Raw genomic sequence first — 22,452 nt, forward strand, 5'->3', positions numbered from 1 at the left:
TGAGTTGATGAACTGTGCAAAAATTTAACTACAGGCACTCAATATAAAAACAAATTAAACTGTGTGCTATTCCTCAATGACTCTGATAACAGTACACATACAAGCTCTTAAAATTGCAAGATGGCCCCAATTTAAGATAAGTTACCACCTGAAATGAAGTTAAACATAAATTTATGAAAATAAATATTGCTTTAGTTAAAATATAAGATGTTGGAGAAGCAATTCATTATTCTTATCTCATCCCCAAGATGAGTAAAATATGTATTAGCTTCACCTTGTTAGTCTCAGGAGCAATAATTACCACATTCCATAGAGATCCATTTGAAAATCTTTAGAAGAATTTCTGCTATTATTGTTAAAACCATGCCAGCAGGTACATCTTTTTCCTTAAGAAGACCTCGGAGCTAGATGATTCTCAAGCTAGAAGGACTCTCCATGCAAACTCATTAGCATGCCACATAAAGTCCAATGGGACCTCAGCTTCCAATCCCGTCCCTGGTCCCCTGAACCGCCCTCAGGCCATGTAATTTTGCAGGTCTCTCACCTGGCCATGCTACTCCATGCCTCCCACCTTTGCCTCTTCTACTCTTTTCCCCAGAAGGCCCTCCCTAGGATGACTTTATGGGAAATTGTTACAAGTGCTTCAAAACTCAGTTTTAGGATTCTTCCCGTGGGATGCTTAAATTCCACATCCCATCACCCCTGCCTCTGTGATGACACTGTATCTTCCTAGTGATGTTCTCTTTAATCACACCATGTCCTTTGTCCCTTTAAACATTTTCTTCATCTTAGTCTCCGAGTTCCTAAGTCACACTTAAACCCCCCAAGGCTAAACACACAGCTCAATTAATACTGATAAAATCAACTGGCAAAATTCAGCAATAACATGCTTAGAGAATAAGTTTTAGTTTAATTTTAGTATTGTAAGAACTAGATATTTTGAGTGTTTACTATGAATAGTCTGGGAACACCCTTTTTAACAACATTGTCTCATTTAGTCCTCATAACATCTCTGAGAGGGTATCACAGTTCTTATATACAGAGGAGGAAACTTGGCTGGAGAGCTCGGTGGTCTTGTCGAATCTGTTCAAGCACAGTATTTGAGAGCTTAAGTTTGTGCCATCACGAACTTTCTGTGAGACTTGGACAAGCTACTTAAGATCTCCGCTCTGAGCCTCAGTTTCAAAAGCTATACAATGGGTGTAAGCACCCCAGAGCAGCTGAGAGAATAAAATGAAACAATGTGTGCCAGGTGCCAAATGTGGTCTCTGCCACACAGCAACCTCTCAACCCAAACACACAAACCGTTATTTGCCTCTTACCAAAGCACACAGAACAACAGATGATGTGATTTTATAAAAAGCTGCCATAGGCCAAATATTCATAGTTCCATTTATGTAGAATATTTAAATTGTAAAACTGGACTTGATAAAATATTAATTTGGTCTTTAACAACACAGTAGCTTATCTCTAAATCCATACAGCATCTACAGAGTTAAAATTAGCAGGGGAAAAAAAAAATGAGAGCCTTTCAACCCAAAACTGCCATTAACCTAAAAAGATGATCATTCATGGGGTGCCTGGGCGGCTCAGAGGTTTGAGCCTCTGCCTTCAGCTCAGGTCATGATCACAGGGTCCTGGGGTCAAGCCCCACATCGGGCTCTCTGCTAGGTGGAAAGCCTGCTTCCCCACCCCCCCCCCCCAGCTCTCTGCCTGCCTCTTTGCCTACTTGTGATCTCTCTCTGTCAAATAAATAAATAAAATCTTAAAAAAAAAAAAAAAAAAAGAACTACCACGTAAGAGGGATTTCAGAGAAACACCCCAAGACCCAGTTAGGAAATGAATGAGTGAAAAGTCTGACCCTGAACCTAGTCAGACTCCAAGTCCAGACTGCTCCCCATTGACTTCAAGTGCCCCCCACAGAGTCACTATATCATAATAAAATGTCAGAAATGAGAGGAATAAAGCTATCTTTCACAATGTAGGACAACTGAGTAGAAAAGTGACACTTTACAGGTAGCCTAAAAATATAGTAACAGACAACATTTTTTAAAAAAACATAGAACATCACACCGGTGGTCTTAACTGTCAGTACAACTCCTGTTGTGATACCAGACAATGGAAGAGTTTTGAACTCATCTGACTGCATCTTAAAAGCCTCTGCCAGAAGCTCTTTACCCCTGTGCCCTCAAGTTACAGAGCTAAATCACCTTGGCCGCCAGTCCTTCACTTCTGCAAAGATCGCACTCCAGCGCTGGTTTAAACCTGCCAGCTTGTCTCTCAAGAAGCTTCCATCCGTGGGGGAGAGTTTCTGTAAAATCTCATCCCCGGTTCTGTTTAGGGCTGCAAAACTGGGCTGGTGGCTGCTGATGCCCTCTTCGAGTTCCTGTAACAGAGTACAACTCAAGATGAACTCCACTACTAAATGGAACTATGCAACAGATGCACAAAGGTTCTGTGGCACCAGATAAAGTGTTAGAGAAACAAAGTCTGGGAAGAACATTTTTTGTTCATGAAAAGGGCATTTTAAAACACTTTACCTACACCTCAATGAACACACTAAATGAAACCTATTTCGAACTCTAACCCCTTCTCATGAATACCATCAGGCAAAATACAATGGAAGAGGAGAGCCTAATAACTCAAATAACAGCTGTTTACGCTGAAACCTAAGCATGAATATGTCTGAGTAAAGTGGATTGTTTCTCTTCTTCCAAATATGTGCTTGAAAGCATTTCTAAATACATGTATATGTACAAACCCCCCACATACCCTATGTCCCACCATATGTAAGTAAACCTCAATGTGTATTTGACTGAGATACTGTTTCATGACTCTGAAAATTTTTAAGCAAAAAACTAAAAAGGGACATTTTAAAGTCAAATTTAAGCACATATCTATAACTTTAAAATAAAAATTCATAAAAATTAACTGCTCATGAAAAAAATAAAAGAATTTTCTAACTCCTTGTGAGGTTTCTACGTAAAGTATATTTTAAAAACTTAATAAAAAATATTTTTAACAATGGTAAATTGACATTTTGCTTGCTTTTGATCATTTTTTTTAGATTTTTAATTTATTTATTTGACAGAGATCACAAGTAGGCAGAGAGGCAGGCAGAGAGAGAGGGGGGAAGAAGGCTCCCCACTGAGCAGAGAGCCTGATGTGGGGCTCTATCCCAGGACCTTGGGATCATGACCTGAGACGAAGGCAGAGGCTTTAACCCACTGAGCCACCCAGGCGCCCCTTGACCATTATTTTTAATGACCCAATATCAACAGAACTGATTTAGCTATTGTGTTATATTTCCCAAAACCAAATTAGACTCACCTGGCACAGCTCAAGAATAATTTACTTATAGGAGAATTATCAATTATACAAAGAAAAGTAAGATGCCTAGTGTTTAAGTACAGAAAACAGGCGAGGTCTGCAAATATCCTTCTGTCCTTGAAAAAAATCTTGCATACAAAATTTAACAAATGTTATTCCAAACATAAAATCTTAAAAATAAACATTTTTTTTACATTAACCACTGAAGAGCATGTTTAATGTAAATTTCTAAAGTCCTGAATAAAGACTCTAAATACTAGTGTTTCTTCAACTTCTGAACTTGAAAAGTAGAACTGGAACAAAAATTACAGGTTATCCATGTATCCCTGAAAAGGTAACATATTTACCCTTTACTTTCAAAATTGGTCCTCAATGATGGACACCAAAGAAATATGACACCTCTTGAGAGACACCTATCCTCTTTTGAAAACACTCACCTGCTGGTGCATCCTGGCTTTCTCCAAGTCCAGGCCACCATCGGGAGCAAAGGTTTCAGCCAGTAACTCTTCAGCCTCTGTTATCCACTGTGTGAGGTCATTAAGGTCACAATGGAACTGTCTCCACTCTTCCATAGCCCTATCAAAATGACTAGAGGACAAGAAACAAAATAGGTTTCCAAATTTTCCAGGACCATCTAGAAGCAATTTTTCTAAAAAGGAAATTCAAATCTCATTTAAATGAAAAGCCCCAAAACAAATGCATTCACAGCTCACTGCTCTGTAAGACCAGTTTTCATAGATTACAGTTCATGATTCCTCTTAGAGATACAGGCACCATAGCAAAAGCAATCCCGCCCCTCTCTGTCTTAACATGCATGCACACATATGCAAACATACTAGGCAGGTTTTTACCTGAAGAGACAGCCTGCCCCAGCTTGGAAAATCAAGATTGATTAGCTGCAGCCATGTTAACCTACCCAACTTTAAACACTTAACATGGTAAATATATAAAATGTGATTAATTACCCTATTTCCTCAGGGGGTGAGGTGTTTTACTTCCAGAATACTTCATTCCCAGCTAGAACAAAACCCAAAAGGCCAAAGTACTTCAAAATCCCCTTGCACTCCATTATCTCTGTGTTATGGACTTCATTGTGCCTCTTAAAATTCATATGTTGAAGCCCTAGTCCCCCGTGACTACATTTGGGGAAAGGAAGCCTTTAAAGAGCTAATTAAGGTTAAACGAGGTCATAAGACTGGGGTCCTAATCCCATAAGACTGGCGTCCTAATAGGAAGAGAAACAGATATCAGAGATTGACATCTCTTTCTCTCTGCAATAGTATAGAAGAAAGGCCATAGTGTGTAAGGACACAGGGAGAAGGTGACCATCTGCAAGTCAGGAAGAGAGGCCTCTTTAGAAAGTAACCCTGCCTGGGGCACCTGGGTGGCTCACTAAGTTAAGCGTCTGCCTTCAGCTCATGTCATGATCTCAGGATCCTGGAATCAAACCCCCCTTCAGGTTCCCTGCTCAGCGTGGAGTCTGCTTCTCCCTCTGCCTCCTCCCCACGGCTCATGCTCTGTCTCTCTTTCAAGTAAATAAATAAAAACTTTAAAAACAAACAAATAAACAAACAAACAAACCCTGCCAGCACCCTGACCATGAACTTCCAGCCTCCAGAACCAAGAGAAATCCGTTTGTTGTTTAAGCCGCGGCATCCGTGGTATCTTATGTCAGCAGCCCTAGCTGGCTAACATGCTGTGTGTGGTGGCCAGTCTGGAGTATCCCCTCTATCTGGACACAGCACAGCACGGAAGCATTAGCCAATGAGACAAAGGGCTATCAAGACTTTTATTTAAACCTAACTCCTTTAGAAATGAGATAATGTCAAACTCCACTGCTTGCCACATTTGGAACACATTAACGAAGTATACAATGAAAAATCTTTTTTGGATTTGGATCCTAACAAACATCATTGTGCTTTTTTTTTTTTTTTTTAAGAGTAGCAGTGCTAGAAGAGTGTTAGATGATATCCCTGAGATTTTAACCATTTTAATAAAATTTCTACTTTGCATGATAAAAAGATAATATTCTTTTCAAAAAATAATAAAATAGTGCCTGGCATCACTAACTCCTAAAAACATTTCTATTTCCTTCTTCCATGAAAATCATTTTGAAAATTCAGTTAATATTTGTTGCATACCCACAGGGAAGCAACATTCTCTTGGGCACAACAAAAATAAGAGGACTTCCAACAAAACACTAAGAGAAGATATAGAGCCATCTTCATTACCTTTCATAAAATTATGAATTTTATGAAATAATGAAATTACCTTTCATTAAAATTATGCAATCACTAAATTACTAAAGAAACATAAATTCTAATTTTTCAGATGTTACAATAGAAAATGTTGCTAAGAAGTCTGCCTAAAAGGTCTGAAGACCTAGAGAATATAAACATTATATTTAGTAAAGATGAGTATCATTGTAACAGAGCATAAATTTCAAATAAATCTAAGCAGCATAGCTATGGATTAAATAGGAAAGTTTTTTTTTTTTTTTTTAAAGGAGAGAGGGAGATGCATGTTCAGGTAAGACTCAAAAAGCCATCACCCCCTCTCTAACCCTGCCAGCTCACATGTGAGGCAGTACAGTAGTGCAAAGGACTGTGGTCTTCCAGAGAGTCAGACTCGAAGTCCCAGCCTTACTGCATTCTAGCTTTAGATCTGTACTATAAACATATGAGTTTGCTACCTCTACTATCTCAACTGGCCTTACCATCTTGCCCACAAACTCATCTCACCATCGATGGACCCTGTTTTTGGCAATGGTACCACCACCTACTTAGGTCCTCAAGCCAAAGACTTGGGGCTCATTTTTTTATTCCTCCTCCTTCCATACTCCAACATCCCATGAATCAAATTTTGCTGACTCAACTTTTTAATGCTCGGATTTTCCTTTAGTCTCCACTTCCACAGCCACTGTCCTAACCAAATCATCATCATGCAACCAGCACAAACGGGTCCTCTCAGCTCTCAGTCTCGTCCTCTACCAATGTATTCTACAATCAGCAAACTGCCATTCCCTTGTTAAAATACTGTAATGGCTCCCTATACTTAGGCATGGATTTTTCTTATAAATACTGCAAATATATTTCCTCTCCCTTATTATTTCTTAGTAAAATTTTGTTTTCTTTAGCTTATTTTATTGTATGAATACTATCTATCATACATAGAACACATGAAATATATGTTAATAAATTATATTATCATTAAGGCTCTAGTCAGCAGTAAGCATTAAATAGTTAAATTTGGGGGGAGCCAAAAGTTATACACAGACTTTTAACTACATTGAGGGGCAGGGGGCTAATGATCCTATCCCCATGCTGTTCGAGGGTCAGCTCTACTTAACTCGATATACAAGGTCCTTCTAATATAGCCTCTTCAGACATTTCTGGTTTCATCTTTTTGCGATGAGTTCTAACTCTGCTGGACTATTTCCATTTCATCAACTGCACTATACTCTCTTATCTATGACTTTATGCATTCCCTCTATTCCTTCACCTGGCTAACCTCCAAGAAGATTCCCAAATCCTTCACGGTGCCTAGCATGGTCTTCTGTATTGTCTCCATCAAAGCACTGTGTACTATATAGTAAATGCCTGTCTATATTTTTCTACTATACATACTTGGACCCTGAGAGACAGACTACTATATCTACTTAGTACACCTGCCTTATAATCCTTTATAACTACTTACACGTAACTGTACATGTCTTGAATTAGTCAGCATTCAATAAATATTGGTCAAACAGATGGTGCATGGACAGATGGATAGACAAGTATATACAGAGGTAGGTGGATGGGCGAAGTCTTAAAATTGAATTTTGAACATTTTTAAATAATGGGAAAAGGATAACTGATGAAATTAAGAAGGAAAACTATTCTTTGTAGAAGATGGAATTCTGAGTAAGAATCAGAAACTGGGAAGGAAAAGAAAACAAAGAAAATTTTAATCAAGATTTTGTGAAATTAAAGAAATTTTTTTGAGCAATATATAAAAGTATAAGAAATTAGGCCACTGGGAAAACAAAGTTAAAAAGCTTCCAAGTTCAAGATGCGAGGTCTGAACTTTGTGCAGTGAAAGCCACCAAAGGAAGTACAGAAGATCAATAACTGAGAAGACATTCTTAGGAGAGAAGATACATAAGGATCTAAGGATCCAAGATGAGAAGGAAGAAATAACTGGCTCAAAGAAAGGGAAGAAATTTGTCCAGGAAAAGGGGGCTCCATTATTTATCTAAGATGGTTGCAAAATTACTTGTTTGGAAAAATATGAAAACTAACACCATGCACCAGTGTAAGCTAGGCATAAGGGAATTTTCAAAGAAAGTTGATCTGCTGTATTTTCATGGTATTTATCATACTTTTACTATTGGCCAAGAAAGTTTGAAAAGTTGTGTTTTTTTTTCCTATAGATTAATCTTCTCTTTTCTTGTTTCAACTTTTTATTTAAATTCCAGTTAGTCAACATATAGTGTAATTAGTCATTGAGAGAAAGACAAATACCCTATGGCTTCACTTTTATATGTGGAATTTAAGCAACAAAAGAGATGAACATAGGGGAAAGGAAAAAGAGAGAGAGGCAAACCATAAAACAGACCCTTAACTATAGAGAACAGAGGGGAGGTGTGGGAATAGGCTAAATGGGTGATGGGCATTAAAGAGGACACTTGCTATGATGAGCACTGGGTATTGTATGTAAGTGATGAATCACTAAATTCTACTTTTGAAAAAATTTTAAAAGTTTTATAAGCCAAACAGCACAAGGACCTGGTACAGACAAATGGACCTGGTGGTCACCCTCATGTGATTATAAGTGATAACAGAAACCATGAAAGTGCAGGACGCTTGCCACTGCCTTGATGTTTTATGAAAAAAAAAGAATACAAAAAAGTTCTCACTACTTGTGAAAGATGGATAAACATGGATGGAGAAAAATAAAGATTATAATATGTTACCAAAGTTGGGAAAGAAAAACAAAAAGTAAGAATAAGAACATAATGCAACCAAATGTTGGGATAAAACAAACAAGACAACACTCTAGCAAATGCAATCAAGTTAACGAAGGAAACAAAATAATGAAAGCTATGACAAATAAATTTCTAACATAAGAAAATACAGTTAAATATAGTTTGGTGCTTAAATTTTTGAAAATTCCCATGTTACCTTTATAAAAGGTAAAATTTTTATAATCAAGAAAACAGCAGAACTTCTGCCATCAGCACTACTAATCAACAATGTTCTTAAAGTTCTACCACATTAGCCAATGCAAATATACAAATCAGAAGATTTTTAAAAAGAGAAAAAGTTATCATTACATACAGTTGATGTCAATATACTACCAAGTTCAGAAAAATCAATTTTATACCGTACACATGCATCACATAGACTACAGAAGAAAACCAACACACGCCAACTCTACAGTAACAAACAAGAAAAGCACAAAACTACAAGAGGGGCAGGGATCTGCAGGAAATTTCCCCAGGGACAAAAGTGCTGACAGGTGCCATTTTTCTCACCTTTGCCCAGCATAGGTAGCCAAATGTTTCTGGGAGCCAATTATGATACTTTTCATCCATTTACCTGGCTAGCTAGCACCACATGCTCCATCCTGGCATTCCTCTGCAGACCCGTCCCACCCAACCATCTGACCTGGGCAGGCATCCCTCCAAAGTAACTCCTGACCTGGGGGTAGAGGAGATAACCCCATATACCAAAGTGCCCATACTTAGTGCCCACTGCTGCTGGGCCTCTCAGCTGGCTGTGCAGAGAGCAAGTCCTGGCCTTCCTTGCACCTGCAGCTGCAGCCATTACAGCAGCTAACTGCAGACAGCCAGACTAAGGGCTGGCCCCATCTACCAACAAACCCACGGTGGTAGAGCCAGGTCTCTTAATAGCTAGAGAAGCAAACCCTGCCCAGTGGGCCCACAGCAGGTAAAGCAGGTCACTGTAGCTAGCTGGGCTAAGGGCCAGCCTGACCCACCAGTGTACCATAGTAATCATGGCTCAGCCACAACAGGAGGGCACATGCAGTAGTGCAGGATTGCCTTATAGGAAACCACACAAATCCACTACTTTCAAGACCAAGAGATAATAAGTGACCTACCTAATACACAAAACAAACACAGAGAGTCAGGCAAAATGAGGAAACAGAGGAATATCTCCTAAATGAAAGAACAAGACAGAATCATGGGTGGGGTCGGGGGGAAGGGCAAATAAAACAGATAAGCAATAGCCCTGATAAAGAGAACAAAGTAATAGTCTTAAAGATACTCACCAGACTTGAGAGAAGAATATTTGAACTCAGTGAGAACTTCAACAAAAAGACAGAAAATATAAAAATAACCAGCCAGGGTTAATGAATATAATAACTAAAATGAAAAATATACTGGAAGGAATCAACAAATTAGAGGACACAAAAGAAAGGCTCAGGAATCTGGAAGCCAGGATAATGGAAAGCAACCAAACTGAACAACAAGGAAAATAATAACAAAAATGAGAATAGATTAGGGGGACTCTAAAACATCATCCACTGTAATAATATTCACATTATAGGGATCCCAAAATGAGAAGATAAAGAGAAGGGAGTAGAAAATTATTTGAAGAAATAATAGCTGAAAACATTCCTAATATTGGGAAGGAAACAGACACCAAGGTCTGGGAAGCACAGAGTCCCAAAATAAAGTCCAGACCAAGACAAAGAATAATTAAAATGGCAAAAACTAAAGATAAAGAGGGAATCTTAAAAGCAACAAGAAAAAACAAGCCATTATGTAAAAGGGAAATCCCACAAGGATATCAGCTGATTTTTCCACAGAAACTCTGCAGGTCAGAAAACAGCATGGTATATTCTAAGTGCTCAAAGGAAGAAAACTACAATCAATACTCTACCCGGCAAAGTCATTCAGAATTGAAGGAGAGACAGAGTTTCCCAGACAAACAAAAGTTAAAGGAGTTCATCACCATTCTTCAAGTGCAAAGAAAAGGCCACAACCAGAAAATTAAGAAAACCATGAAAAAAAATATTTTTCCCCACTGGTAAAAGCAAACATATAGTCAAAACTTAAGTGTGAGACCTGAAATTTTTCACTGGTAAAAGCAAATAAATAGTCAAGACTTAAATGTGAGTCCTGAAACCATAAAACTACCCAAAGAAACACAGGCAGTAATCTCTTGGACACTGGCCATAAATATCCATATTTATGGATATGGCAGGAAAAAAAAACCTAAAATAGACTACTGGAACCACACCAAAATAAAAAGCTTTTGCACAGTGAAGAAAATCATCAAAAAAACAAAAAAGCAACCTACTGAATGGGAGAAAACATCCGCAAATGATTTATCCATCAGGGATTATTACCCAAAATATATAAAGAATTTATACAACTCAATCCAGAAAAACAAATAATCCCATTAAAAAGGAGAGAACCTGAACAGACATTCTTACAAAGAAGATATTCAGACGGCCAAAAGACACATGAAAAGTTGTTCAACATCACTAATCGTGAGGGAAATGAATATCAAAACCACATGAGATATCATCTCATACCAGTCAGAATGTCTAGTATCAAAAAGACAAGAAATAACAAGCATTGGAAAGAATGTGAAGAGAAGTGAACCCTCGTGCCCTGTTGGTGGGAATGTAAATTGGGGCAGTTACTATGGAAAACAGTATGGAGACTCCACCAAACTTGGAGACAGAAATAATATATGATCCAGGAATTCCACTACTGGATATTTACCCAAATGAAATGAAAACACTAATTTAAAACGATATATGCATCCCTATGTTTTGTTGCAGCATGAATTAAAATAGTCAAGGCATGGAACTAACCTATATGACCATCAGTAGATGAATAAAGATGATGTGATACACACACACACACACACAAAATAGAATTTTACTCAGCCACAAAAAAGAATGAGATATTGACATTTGCAACAACACAGATGAATTGAGAGGGCACTATGTTAAGTGAAATAAGTCAGACAAAGGAAAGATAAACATTATATGATTTCACTTATATGCAGAATCTAAAACACAAAACAGAGAAGCCTGGGTGGTCAGTCGGTTAGGTGTCCACCTTCACCTCAGGTCATGATTCCAGAGTCCTGGGATTGAGTCCTGTGCTGGGTTCCCTGCTCAGCTGGGGGTCTGCCCCTCCCCGGGCTCTTTGTCTCTCTCTTGCTCACTCTCTCAAATAAATAAAATCTTCTTAAAATGTTACTATGTTTTAACAAATTAGTCATCATCTAATAATCAAGTCTAAGTAGGCAGAACTACGCATAAAGATGTAAGTAAAAAATATTGTCTAAATGTACAGGGATGATTTTAAAAATCCATATAAGGGAATACACCCAAAGACCATTAAAAATGATCTATTCAAGGACTATATACTCACTTGAAATGCTGCTAAAACAAAGAACAAGAACATACTGCTCAGTTTTCTTATGTATGTCTCTTACGTATGTATGTATGTCTGTTTTCCAATACATTTTTCTGGTAACTTCCCTTTTACATCATACTTTACGATGGACTGTTTCACACCTTACTTGCCTTTCCACCACATACACAGCTACTGGCAAAAATCTTACCTGTTCTTATTTCTACTTACTAATAGGTCTGGTCAAAATCGAGAAAGAAGAAGGCTCAAAAACTTTAGACAGAAAATTTTAAGAAAAAGGGCTTAGGGTTATACATGGATTCAAATTATCTGTAGCTATCCCTGTTCGTCACTTGCATTAATCATTAAGCATGTGGAGAAAGTGAGCATTAATGAAAATCTTTTTTAAGTTTTTTAAAGAAAATGAACACTATTTAGATCCTAAAGATTACAGGTGCTTCCTTTAATTATTAAGATATTATGTTGCAAAAGATCATCTATATGTGATGCAATTCCTCTTTCTTTAAGGAATCACACTCATCACAATTTATTAAATAAGGCCTAGGACAAGGACGTGAAATTTATTCTCATTAATCTTAGTGTACATATGACCTTCGTTATGGACCATGAACTTATAGGCCTTTTTTTTTTTTTTAAAGATTTTATTTATTCATTTGACACAGAGATCATAAGTAGGCAGAGAGGCAGGCAGAGAGAGAGGAAGGGAAACAGGCTCCCTGCTGAGCAGAGAGCCCAACTGGGGGCTTGATCCCAGGACTGCGAGATCACGACCTGAGCTGAAGGTAGAGGCTTTAACCCACTGAGCCGCCCAGGCACCCCAGGCCTTTTTAAGAAAAGTAAGTATTAATTTAATTTACACATACCCCTTACGATCATTGTACATTCTGTTAATTCTGTCCCATTTTGCATTCAGCTGAGTTAGTGTATCCCGGATCTGAATGGCTTCGGGTCCAGAAGCTTCGAGGATAACATCTGGCTGTTTTTCATGAATAACTGCAATCTGCTCCCCGAGTTTGTCCAGTTGATCTTTGATATTCTACAAATGTAGTATCACACATTAACAAAATCCAGCAAAGAGATAAGAAGAATGAAATCACGGAAAATCAAAAATTTATCTTGCATAACATTTATTTTAAATATAATGAGATATAATAATTGTTGCTCATCAAAACTGAAAACTTTAAAAAAGAATAATACCCTGTATTGGCCAAAGTGTGAGAAATGCTACCTAATACCCTAACGGCAGAAAAGGAAATCCTCACAGTTGCTCAAAGCAGTATTTGTAGAGGACATACAAAAAGCCTCAAGAGTATTCTGTAAAAATAATAAAGTGAAGTTGGAATGATTCACATTTTCAAATATGTAGTAATGCTAACTTAAATGACAGAAATGAGCTAGCAAACATCAAATCTATAGCGATTTATTGCAAATTTATACATAAGTGCAAATTATATGAAAAAGCCTTGATAGTATTTAATAGTCTCGTGAGTAACTACAAACTTCCAGATCTCTACTAATGTATAAGCAACACGCTACTCTGTATCTCAAACACTGGCCCATCTTAATTTGTTATAGATGACAACATAAATGCTGATATTTTACATCAAACTCACAATCAAGTTTATAAGAAAGGAACATGGACCGTGCATGTGTTTGATTAAAGAAGTTTTTGATGTTGCCAAGAATGAACAACTGTGCAAACTTAAAAAATCCATGCCTACTCTTAAAAAATTCAAAATCTGATGATATTTCCTTGGTGAAATGAGCAAGGTTTATTACTTATATCCATTAATAATTCCTTAGTACAAATTTTAAAAATTATAGGCCATCTACAAAGGCATAAGGACAGATTCCTTGCTTTATTCTGCATTAATAGTAGCTATTCAAGGGCACCTGGGTGGCTCAGTGGGTTAAGCCTCTGCCTTCCGCTCAGGTCATGATCCCAGGGTCCTGGAATGGAGCCCCATGGGGGGTTCTCTGCTCAGCAGGGGGCCTGCTTCCCTCTCTCTCTCTTTGCCTGCCTCCCTGCTTGCTTGTGATCTCTATCAGATAAATAAATAAAATATTTAAAAAAAAAAAAAAAAACAGCAGCTACTCAAATGAGGTGCCTGGAGATTTACCTTCAGAGAGTCTTCCTGAAAAGAGAAGTCTTCATAGGCAGCAGTGCTTAGCTCAGGAGCACTGAGTGATAATTCAGCATCATCCATGGAAAGTAAAACTTTGTTAATCTCAACTAGATAATCTGTGGGGAGAGGTGGCGATTGAATTCCAGGAGCAAGCTGACCTGTTCTCCTTTGGTGACTAGGGGCTGCCTGTAAAAACAATACCAATAAGACACATCTCTTAAAATAGACCCACAATGAACAGCAGCAAATAGAAAAAAAAAAACACAATACTATTTGGTGGAGAAATTCAGTACCATCAAAGGGAAAAAAAAAATGAGTTTTATGTTTTTATATTTTTGCCTGTATTGCTATAGAAACCCTTGACAATCTCTACACTGATTTTCTTTTGCAGCCTGCAGTTAAACAGTATAAATAAGTTAAAGCTTGACAGGGTTTTCTTTAAGAAGTGTGCCACCTAAACCCATTTAGCAAACAAGAAAATGTAACAACCCCTTCCTGAACTGTTAGGGGAATGAGAATATGCCATGAATCATAAAGTTCTGTAGGAAATTAAAAATTTTAATATCATTTTACTCTGTAAAATGTCATGATTAGATTAACTCTTCTGGACTTCAGTTACAGTTTATTAAATGTGCCATTTATTACTTGCAAATAGCAAAGTGCATCTTCTCATGAATTAAGGTAGCTTCCATGATGCTTTCACTGTTTTCTCTATTAAATTTCTAAAAAAAGATAGTCCTCTGAGAATTCAAAGATGGCAGTGAATAAATACATGTTCAATGAGGTAGTGTCCTGAAAATGGCTATGGTTACAATTCCTAAATGAAACCGAGACTCAAGATTTAAAACCAGTGAGTCAACAACATAGTATTGAATCTAGACATCTGCATTTATGTGTCTCCTAGAATGTGATGAAACATGTTCACCTATTGCTGGATAGTATAGCAGGAGAGAAGCAAGCCAAAGATTTCCTGATTTTATCCACGTGATTATTTATACTGGACAGTAATATTAATTTTATTATCCTGATGCCATGCCTTCAAATTTTAGTCAGAAAGCATTTCTGGATATATACCTATATGTCCAAGAAGGTAAGTTATATTTTTAAAGGAAATATAAAAGAAATGGAAAGGTCTACAGGTATTGTAGATAGGAAGTTCCAAATTTAAAAAAAAAGAAAGAAAGAAAGAAAAGATCACATTCATGAAAGACCATCTTTCTCTATTCAGACTGCAAAGATAACCTAGGATTTCCTGAGCCTTCATAGTCTTGCAGAAGCAGCAAGGCAGTTCAAAATTTAAACGTGTGCTTTCTTTATTCCAAAAATAGATTTTATCCTAAGAGAGTGATCAATCAAAATGTCCTAGGAGAAGGAAAAATTAAAAAAAAGTCCTCGAGATCCGACCCAGACTTTACTTCTGGCTAACTTTATTTTTTAAGAATTCTGCTAGGACACAGAAATGCAAATAAACCACAAACTAATGCTAATATTTGAGACTGTTACATGATGTTGCTCAAGTCATATACAACCTAAGTTCCAGATAAATAGATTAAAAAGTTAATTTTACCTGAACACTTAATTAAAAGTTTCTGTTCTGTTTTTATCAAACCATAAGGAAAAACCAGAACTAAATAGAACTGAATATTCATTATCTCTGTGGAAAATAAGAACTTTTCAGATCCTAAGTAGGCTGGAAACACACACACACCACACACACACACACACACACACACACACACACACACACACACAAATACAGCCATGTAGTGCTAAACAAAATTTTAAATGGTTTTATGTTAAAGATAAAATAAGTTGAAGATGAAAATCAACAAGATAATACTTAAGAGCAAATACGACAGGAGACCAATATCTTTATTTTATAAAGAGCTTACACATATTTTAAAAAGAGCAAACATACCCTCATAAACAAATGGGAAAAGGTCATTAAACACACATTTTGAGTAAGAAAATGAGTTCTAAAAACTGGTGGTTCTCAATCCTGACGGAACATCAGAATTACTTAGAATGTTTGCTTGTTTGTGTAAGGAGTGTTCACAGATAAGCCCAACCTAAGAGATTTTGATTTAACTGGTTTGTAGGTTAGATTTTTTTTTTTAAGTTCCCCAAGAGATTCTAATGTTCATAGATAAGAAACAGTTTTTAAAAACTGCAAGTCTGAAGATGCATATGGGCTAAGGACAAAATAAGGACAAAAACTTTTTAAGCCTTTTAAAAACATTTTAATTACACTAACTAATGCTAGTGAACCCAAAATGAATTGTGCCTGTTGTAGTGTATATTAGTACTCTTAAAAAACAAATTTATGCACTTGTTAAAAGTCCAAGAATCATTTCCATTTTGGACCAATAATGATTTATGATTTGAGACCCAAAAGATAAAACTTCTAGGAAAGTAAGATACTTTCAAAAGTAATAATGAGGCAAAGAACTATAATATCATCTGAAAAAATCTTAGGAGTAAAAATGGAGCCAAGTCTCAAAAGATAACACATTTTTCAGGTAAAATGCAATAAAACCCATACCAAGGAGTTAAAAATAAAATTAGCAAGATCCCAAAGGTGTAAAGGCACCGGTGTGTTTGGGAAAATGTGCAGAAAACCATTAGAACTGTACGCCTGGTTAAGAGCCAGTGAATCGAAGTGGTAGCTGGAGGCCAGAGAGAAGCCTAAGTGTATCATTATATGAACCTTGCACTTAAAGCTTTCTCTGTATTTTGCAATATTTTCCTCCACACTTTCTTAGATAAAGGAATGTCATGACCAGCCTTAACTTTGAGGGGAATAATTTTGAGAACTAAATGGAGGATGGGCTAGCATTAAGAAAGACTGGACATTAAAAAAAAAAAAAAAAAAAAAAACACAGCTTAGGACACATTACACTGACTAACAGGAGCAAACCTTAAGTGTGAATTACAGAAAGGATAGTAGACTAAGAGAAACTCCATCCTTTCCCCAGGGTCATAAGGCAAGTAACTGGTAGATCTGTGTCTAACTTTAGGTTCAGATGTGTCATGCTTCCATACACAAGACATGGTTTTAATACCTACTTGATGTGGTGTAAGGAACAAGAAACGGTTGAGAAGATTTTGAGGTTTCTACTTTGAGAATAGGTAGTTTTTAAGGAAATAAACAAAGATAGGGAATAAATTAAGAAACATGGATTGGGGGACGCCTGGGTGGTTCAGTTGGTTGGACAGCTGCCTTCGGCTCAGGTCATGATCCCAGCGTCCTGGGATCGAGTCCCACATCGGGCTCCTTGCTCAGCAGGGAGCCTGCTTCTCCCTCTGCCTCTGCCTGCCATTCTGTCTGCCTGTGCTCGCTCTCTCCCCCTCTCTCTCTCTGATAAATAAATAAAAATTAAAAAAAAAAAAAGAAACATGGATTGGAAGGGGAAGGCAGAGGACGAGTTTAGCTTGGGACATGTCATATGGCTGCAGCACATACAGATAGAGACATCTAACAGGCAGCAAGCTCAGAGAGTAGAATCTTCCACTAGATTCAAAGTCATCAACTAAAAATGGGTTCTTAGAAGGATTACCTAAGAAAAGACTTGGAGAGAACATCAGCATACTTAGAGTGCAGTTGAGATGATGGTCATTGAAAAGGGAGCTGGTAGAGAATCTTTTTCTAGAACACAAATCATAATTTATCAATTCACGAATTTAGTTATTTGTACACTAAAATTTTTTGAGGTGATTAAGACCTCCACATATGAAACACAGAACTGAAGGAGGAAGTCACTTCTAAAAAGAACAGATGTCTTTTAGATTTAAGACATTATTAGAAGTCCAAAAGAGATCCCAATAATAAGATTTTGTTTCTATTTCCTTTGAGTCCTGTCCCATCTGAAAATATAAATGCTATTTAGTAGTGCATACCAAAAAGGATAAAGAGATACTATGCCATCTGTTTTTTAAGGTATCCATGAATGCAACATCAAATATCTGAATGGCAAGAGCTAAATAAGTTATTTAAGGAAAACAGAGTCTCTCCCAAGATAGTACCTTAGTTTTATTGTATCTTGTGCGCAAAAGTAGTAACTGCAAACGGATCTTTTCTTTTTTATTATCCTCCATAGGTTGATGTAACATTTGTTCACCTCTTTGTAGAACTTCCTCAATCTGGGCTCTCTCCTCATCTCCCTGAAGTTTAATAGGAAAAATAGCTTACTCAAAAGAAAAATGCATATAGCATCACTTACTTACCAGTTCCCAAGCAGAACTAACCGACAAAGTATGAGATCAGTCAAGATCTATTCACCTGAATGATAAGTAACAAAAATTCATTTTTTTAAGTATTTCACATCTTAAGTTAAAATATCTCATAAAGAATGTTAGTTTAGAGGAAGTTAGAGAACACTGAAACACTACCTTTAGTCAAAAAGTGTGTCTATTTTTTAAGCATTATGTAAATCACTTGGCAAATCTTATAATGACACTCAGCAGAAAATCACGTATGGGTCTATTCTTTGGCATGACTTGGCAGACTCTTCCAGTAAACATCACTGATGTAGAAATATAATTAACAGAACAGAACAGTAAGAACACCATGGTTTTTGAAAATCTCCTTGAACCAACCTTTTCATCTTCATCACTGAATTCCAAGTGTTTTTCCACAACTTTTAACATATTCTCTATGTCATTTTCTAATTTTTCCAGGTCAGAGAAAAGTACATCAGCGTCAAATGCTTCAGTGGTGACCAGACATGGGTAGGATAATGGCTCCTGACCAATTAGCAACTGCAGAAGGAAAAGTGTTCTTTGAAAAGACAGTCTTTTTTTTTTCTTTTTAAAAGATTTTTATTTATTCATTTGACAGGGGGTGGGGGGGGGCAGGGAGGGAGAGACCAAGCATAAGCAGGGGGAATGGCAGGCAGGGGAGAAGCAGGCTCCCTGCTCAGCAAGGAGCCTGATGTGGAGCTTGATCCCAGGACATGGGATCATGACCTGAGCCTAAGGTAGATGCTTAACCAATTGAGCCACCCAATAGCCCCTGAAAAAATACATTCTTAACCAGACCTGCCATCATTAATCAGGGGGATGGCATGTCAAGAGAGGAGCTAGCATTTATTTGAATTGACTTTAATTTCATTCATTCATAGAGCAATGATTTTATCTAGTTGGGCTTCTCTGAGTTACCCCTTCTTTCTAAACTCCAGCCAGAGATGTGAGCTAGTGGGCAGATAACTGAGGCCCACTGCAGTGCTGTAGAAGGATTCTGAGATCACGTATGAGCACAGCAGGAAACAGGGCCAAGATCCAAAAGCCATCCCTGCCAGGACCACAGAAAGAAGAAAGGCCACCACCAAGTACAGGTACATCCCAGAGAATGTCTCCTGTAGAATCCCCTTTGGATTTTGATACCCCAAATCTGAAAAAGTACATCTTTCTCAATGCAGTATTTTCAGACAATATCATTATAGAAAAACTTCATGTTTATATAACTAAACTCAATGTAACAACTTTAATAAAACTAATACGCAGGAAAATAAGGTATTGGCTGAGCGTGAGGAAACGAGCACTCTCTGATTATGGAAGTAAAAATTGGCACAAACTTTTTGTAGGACTCTTTGGAAAATCTATTTAATGGTATTTATACGCACAACTGCTACAACAATTTCAAGGAATTCAAAGAATTGACCCTAAAGGGCACACTAACAAATGAGCAAAAAGACATGCATAAAAGAATTCTGACAATTCGATATTTATAAAAGGACACTGAAAGTGGAAAACTGACTTAACAAAGGTGTAATAGATAATATAACACCCCATAGCTATTGAAAACCATGTCAAAGGAGAACAAATGAAACAATATAACAATTTTAATATTTTAATATCACAGGATATGAGTAAGAGTAGACATGCAGGCCAAAATGTTAACAGAAGTTATTTATGGGGACAATAATAATTTTGCTTCTTTGTATTCCCTCTCACTCTTCCCTATGTCTTATGCCTTACTCTTTTAAACCAGGAAAATGCTCCTATATACCTTCTGAAAAATACAAATGAATTTGGGTCAGAGAGTAGGGAAATAAGGCCAAAACTAAGAAAGACAAAAGTTAAAGTTCTTTGTTTTCCTTAAATTGTAAGGAAAGTATATTTGTATACTTTCTAAGTATATGTATTCTAAGTAGATTTGTGAGCTAACAAAGATAGTTTGGCCTAATATGTCAGCTATTTTAAACTAAAGCTGACTTAGATAATGTTTACCTCTTGCAAAAAAGAGGGTCAGTCCTCTTAGATAATTTCCACACACAACTCTCAGGAGGTAGAATTAACCAAATACTCAAAACCCATGGCCCAGCTGGGATCCTGAAAACCTCATAATCCTGTCAGAATGAACACCTAATTTGAATGACCCCCAAAGTCAACTATGCTGCTTTGTTTTTTGCCTAGCAAACCATCGAAATGCTCCCATCTTTTCCATTTCACATTTACTGAGCACTTGCCACACTGCAGGCCCTGAGAACACTACAGTAAAATACCTCCTTTCCTCCCCTCAGGAAACAAGGGAAAAAGGAAAGAGAATTAGTAAGATAGACACAGAGAGAAACGTTATCATACGGAAGCATAAGGAAAAGCTTTTTTAAGGAAAACTCTTATTTATTATCCTCTTATTTAAATTTATAAAGCGCTTTCTCAAATTTATAACAGCAGATAGTAGCTTTTCTGCATTAGGCCTAAATTGTGAAATTTCTCGTAACTTTTAGTTGCAACCAAATAAAAAACCAGTTCACAAGCATGTAGTATGCACAAATTTATAAAGTATGACTATAAAATAATGGATTTAATATTCATGCCTAGCTTGAGAATGATTCTTAATTTTTTTTTAAGATTTATATATTTATTTATTTATTTGGGGGGGTTGTGGAAGGTAGGGGCAGTGAGGGAAGAGGGAGAGAGAAACATAAGCAGCCTGTGCTGGGTGGAGAGCCCAAAGTGGGGTTCAATCTCACAACCCCAAAATCCAGATCTATGCAGAAACCAGGAGTCAGTCACTTAACAACTGAGCTCCCCCACCAGGCTCCCCTGCCCTTTTTGTATTTATTTATTTGAGAAAGAACGTGAGAGCAGGCACGGTAAGGAGGGGCAGACGGGAGTCTTATTTTATAGCCAATTTTAACTTCTGATTGAGACTCTGAACGCTTCTCTCAAATGGTTTCTTCAATACTATTTCCTTCATAGCCAAAATCACAAATAAATCAAGACTGATGCTCCATTCAAAGAAAAAGTGATTAAAATCACCTTAATTCAAAATTCTTTGATGTATTTACCATACAATCACCTATCACTGAGATGCATGCCCACAGGAAAAGTAGTCTTGTATTAAAATATAATTACTCACCTTGGCACTCTTGATATGTTGAGACACCTTTTCAAAGTTTCTATTCAGTTCAGCTAATTTTGGTTCTACAAGTTCCCTGCTTGAACCTCCACGTGCATTCATCAAAACAACGGCTTGATCCCGGACATTTTCAACTTGGAGGTTGGCATCATCTAGCTCAGATATTAAACGCTAATTGCGAGAAACACAAAATTATCATATAAGAAAAATCAAAACCAAACATGGGGTATGATGCTAACTCAGAATTAAAGGTAGTTTAAGTGCATTTCATGAATCCCTGGAAAAGATTTTAGAGTAATCAATTTAATGAAGAGCTATTCCTGTAGGACTCAGATGAGACCTCAGTTTCTCCCACCAAAATAAAAACTAATCTACTGTGAGGGAAGAATGAAGGCACAAGGAAACTGGGGCACTAGAGAAAAGACACCAAAACCCTCCACTCCCACAAAGATTACTGATGCTCTATGCTTGGTACCTTCACAATTTCTTCCCGTTTACTAGCTGGTTTTTTTTCAATCTCATCTAACAGAGCTTCAGCTTGATAAAGCCATGTACTTATGTGAGCAACATTTCCGTCAAATATTTCCAACTGGTTCTGATGGTTCTAGAAAAGAATTAATGAAACAATGATGCAATCACGTGCAATATTTAAGACAATAATCGTCGATGACATTTAAAAGACCTGTGAAAAGGCAAATGTACGCTGAGTTTCAAGATAGGTTTCCATCTTTCTGCTAAGCTCTTTCCCAGTGAATAAATCTCATTCCTAAAAATGCATGGTTATGTATTTTTTACATTTATTTGATTTAGACTGCAATACAGTAAAAAGTTAAAGGAGGATAACAGGTGAAATTTTCTTTTTCAGTTTCATTTTGCCTCCCTTACTCTTCATTTTTATAAGTAATTTCATTTACCCTCCTTGATCATATTTTTTTAAAACTCACGTAAAAAGCAGTAATATAAAAGAACGATTAAAATATGGGTTGAGTAAGAGTCTGCCTGCTCAGTGGAATGAGCAACTGGCAGGTCTGCTGCTTGTCAGCTCAGTGCCAGCAGCACTTAGAAGTACAGCCGGCACAGACCTCACGAACTTTTCCTGAAGCAGGACAGAAAATGTGATTGAGAGAATAAATGTGAAAACCAGAAGAAAACGGTTAAAGGCAAGAATTTAGGACTTGATCAAAAAGAGTAGGGAAGCCTTTGGATGAAATTAACAAATTCTAAGAACT

At 37.1% G+C, this 22,452-nt stretch overlaps 1 protein-coding gene across 4 annotated transcripts in view; it reads right to left on the bottom strand.

The window, feature by feature from the left end:
- Positions 1 to 22,452, bottom strand: part of UTRN (utrophin) — a 507,070-nt gene that overhangs the window by 273,121 nt on the left and 211,497 nt on the right. For 3 of the 4 annotated variants that reach the window (XM_082730779.1, XM_082730780.1, XM_082730777.1), the window contains 8 exons: positions 21,699 to 21,827; positions 21,224 to 21,394; positions 18,457 to 18,618; positions 17,884 to 18,021; positions 13,855 to 14,046; positions 12,598 to 12,770; positions 3,768 to 3,918; positions 2,211 to 2,386 (listed from right to left, as the gene is read on the bottom strand). In XM_082730779.1, the coding sequence (XP_082586905.1) occupies positions 2,211 to 2,386; positions 3,768 to 3,918; positions 12,598 to 12,770; positions 13,855 to 14,046; positions 17,884 to 18,021; positions 18,457 to 18,618; positions 21,224 to 21,394; positions 21,699 to 21,827 (1,292 nt within the window). Of the gene's footprint in view, positions 1 to 2,210; positions 2,387 to 3,767; positions 3,919 to 12,597; positions 12,771 to 13,854; positions 14,047 to 17,883; positions 18,022 to 18,452; positions 18,619 to 21,223; positions 21,395 to 21,698; positions 21,828 to 22,452 lie in introns of all 4 variants that reach the window. The other variant, XM_082730778.1, reaches the window with a different exon arrangement.

Source organism: Mustela nivalis (genome assembly GCF_964662115.1).
Source record: "Mustela nivalis genome assembly, chromosome: 5".
Taxonomy (NCBI): Eukaryota; Metazoa; Chordata; class Mammalia; order Carnivora; family Mustelidae; genus Mustela; species Mustela nivalis.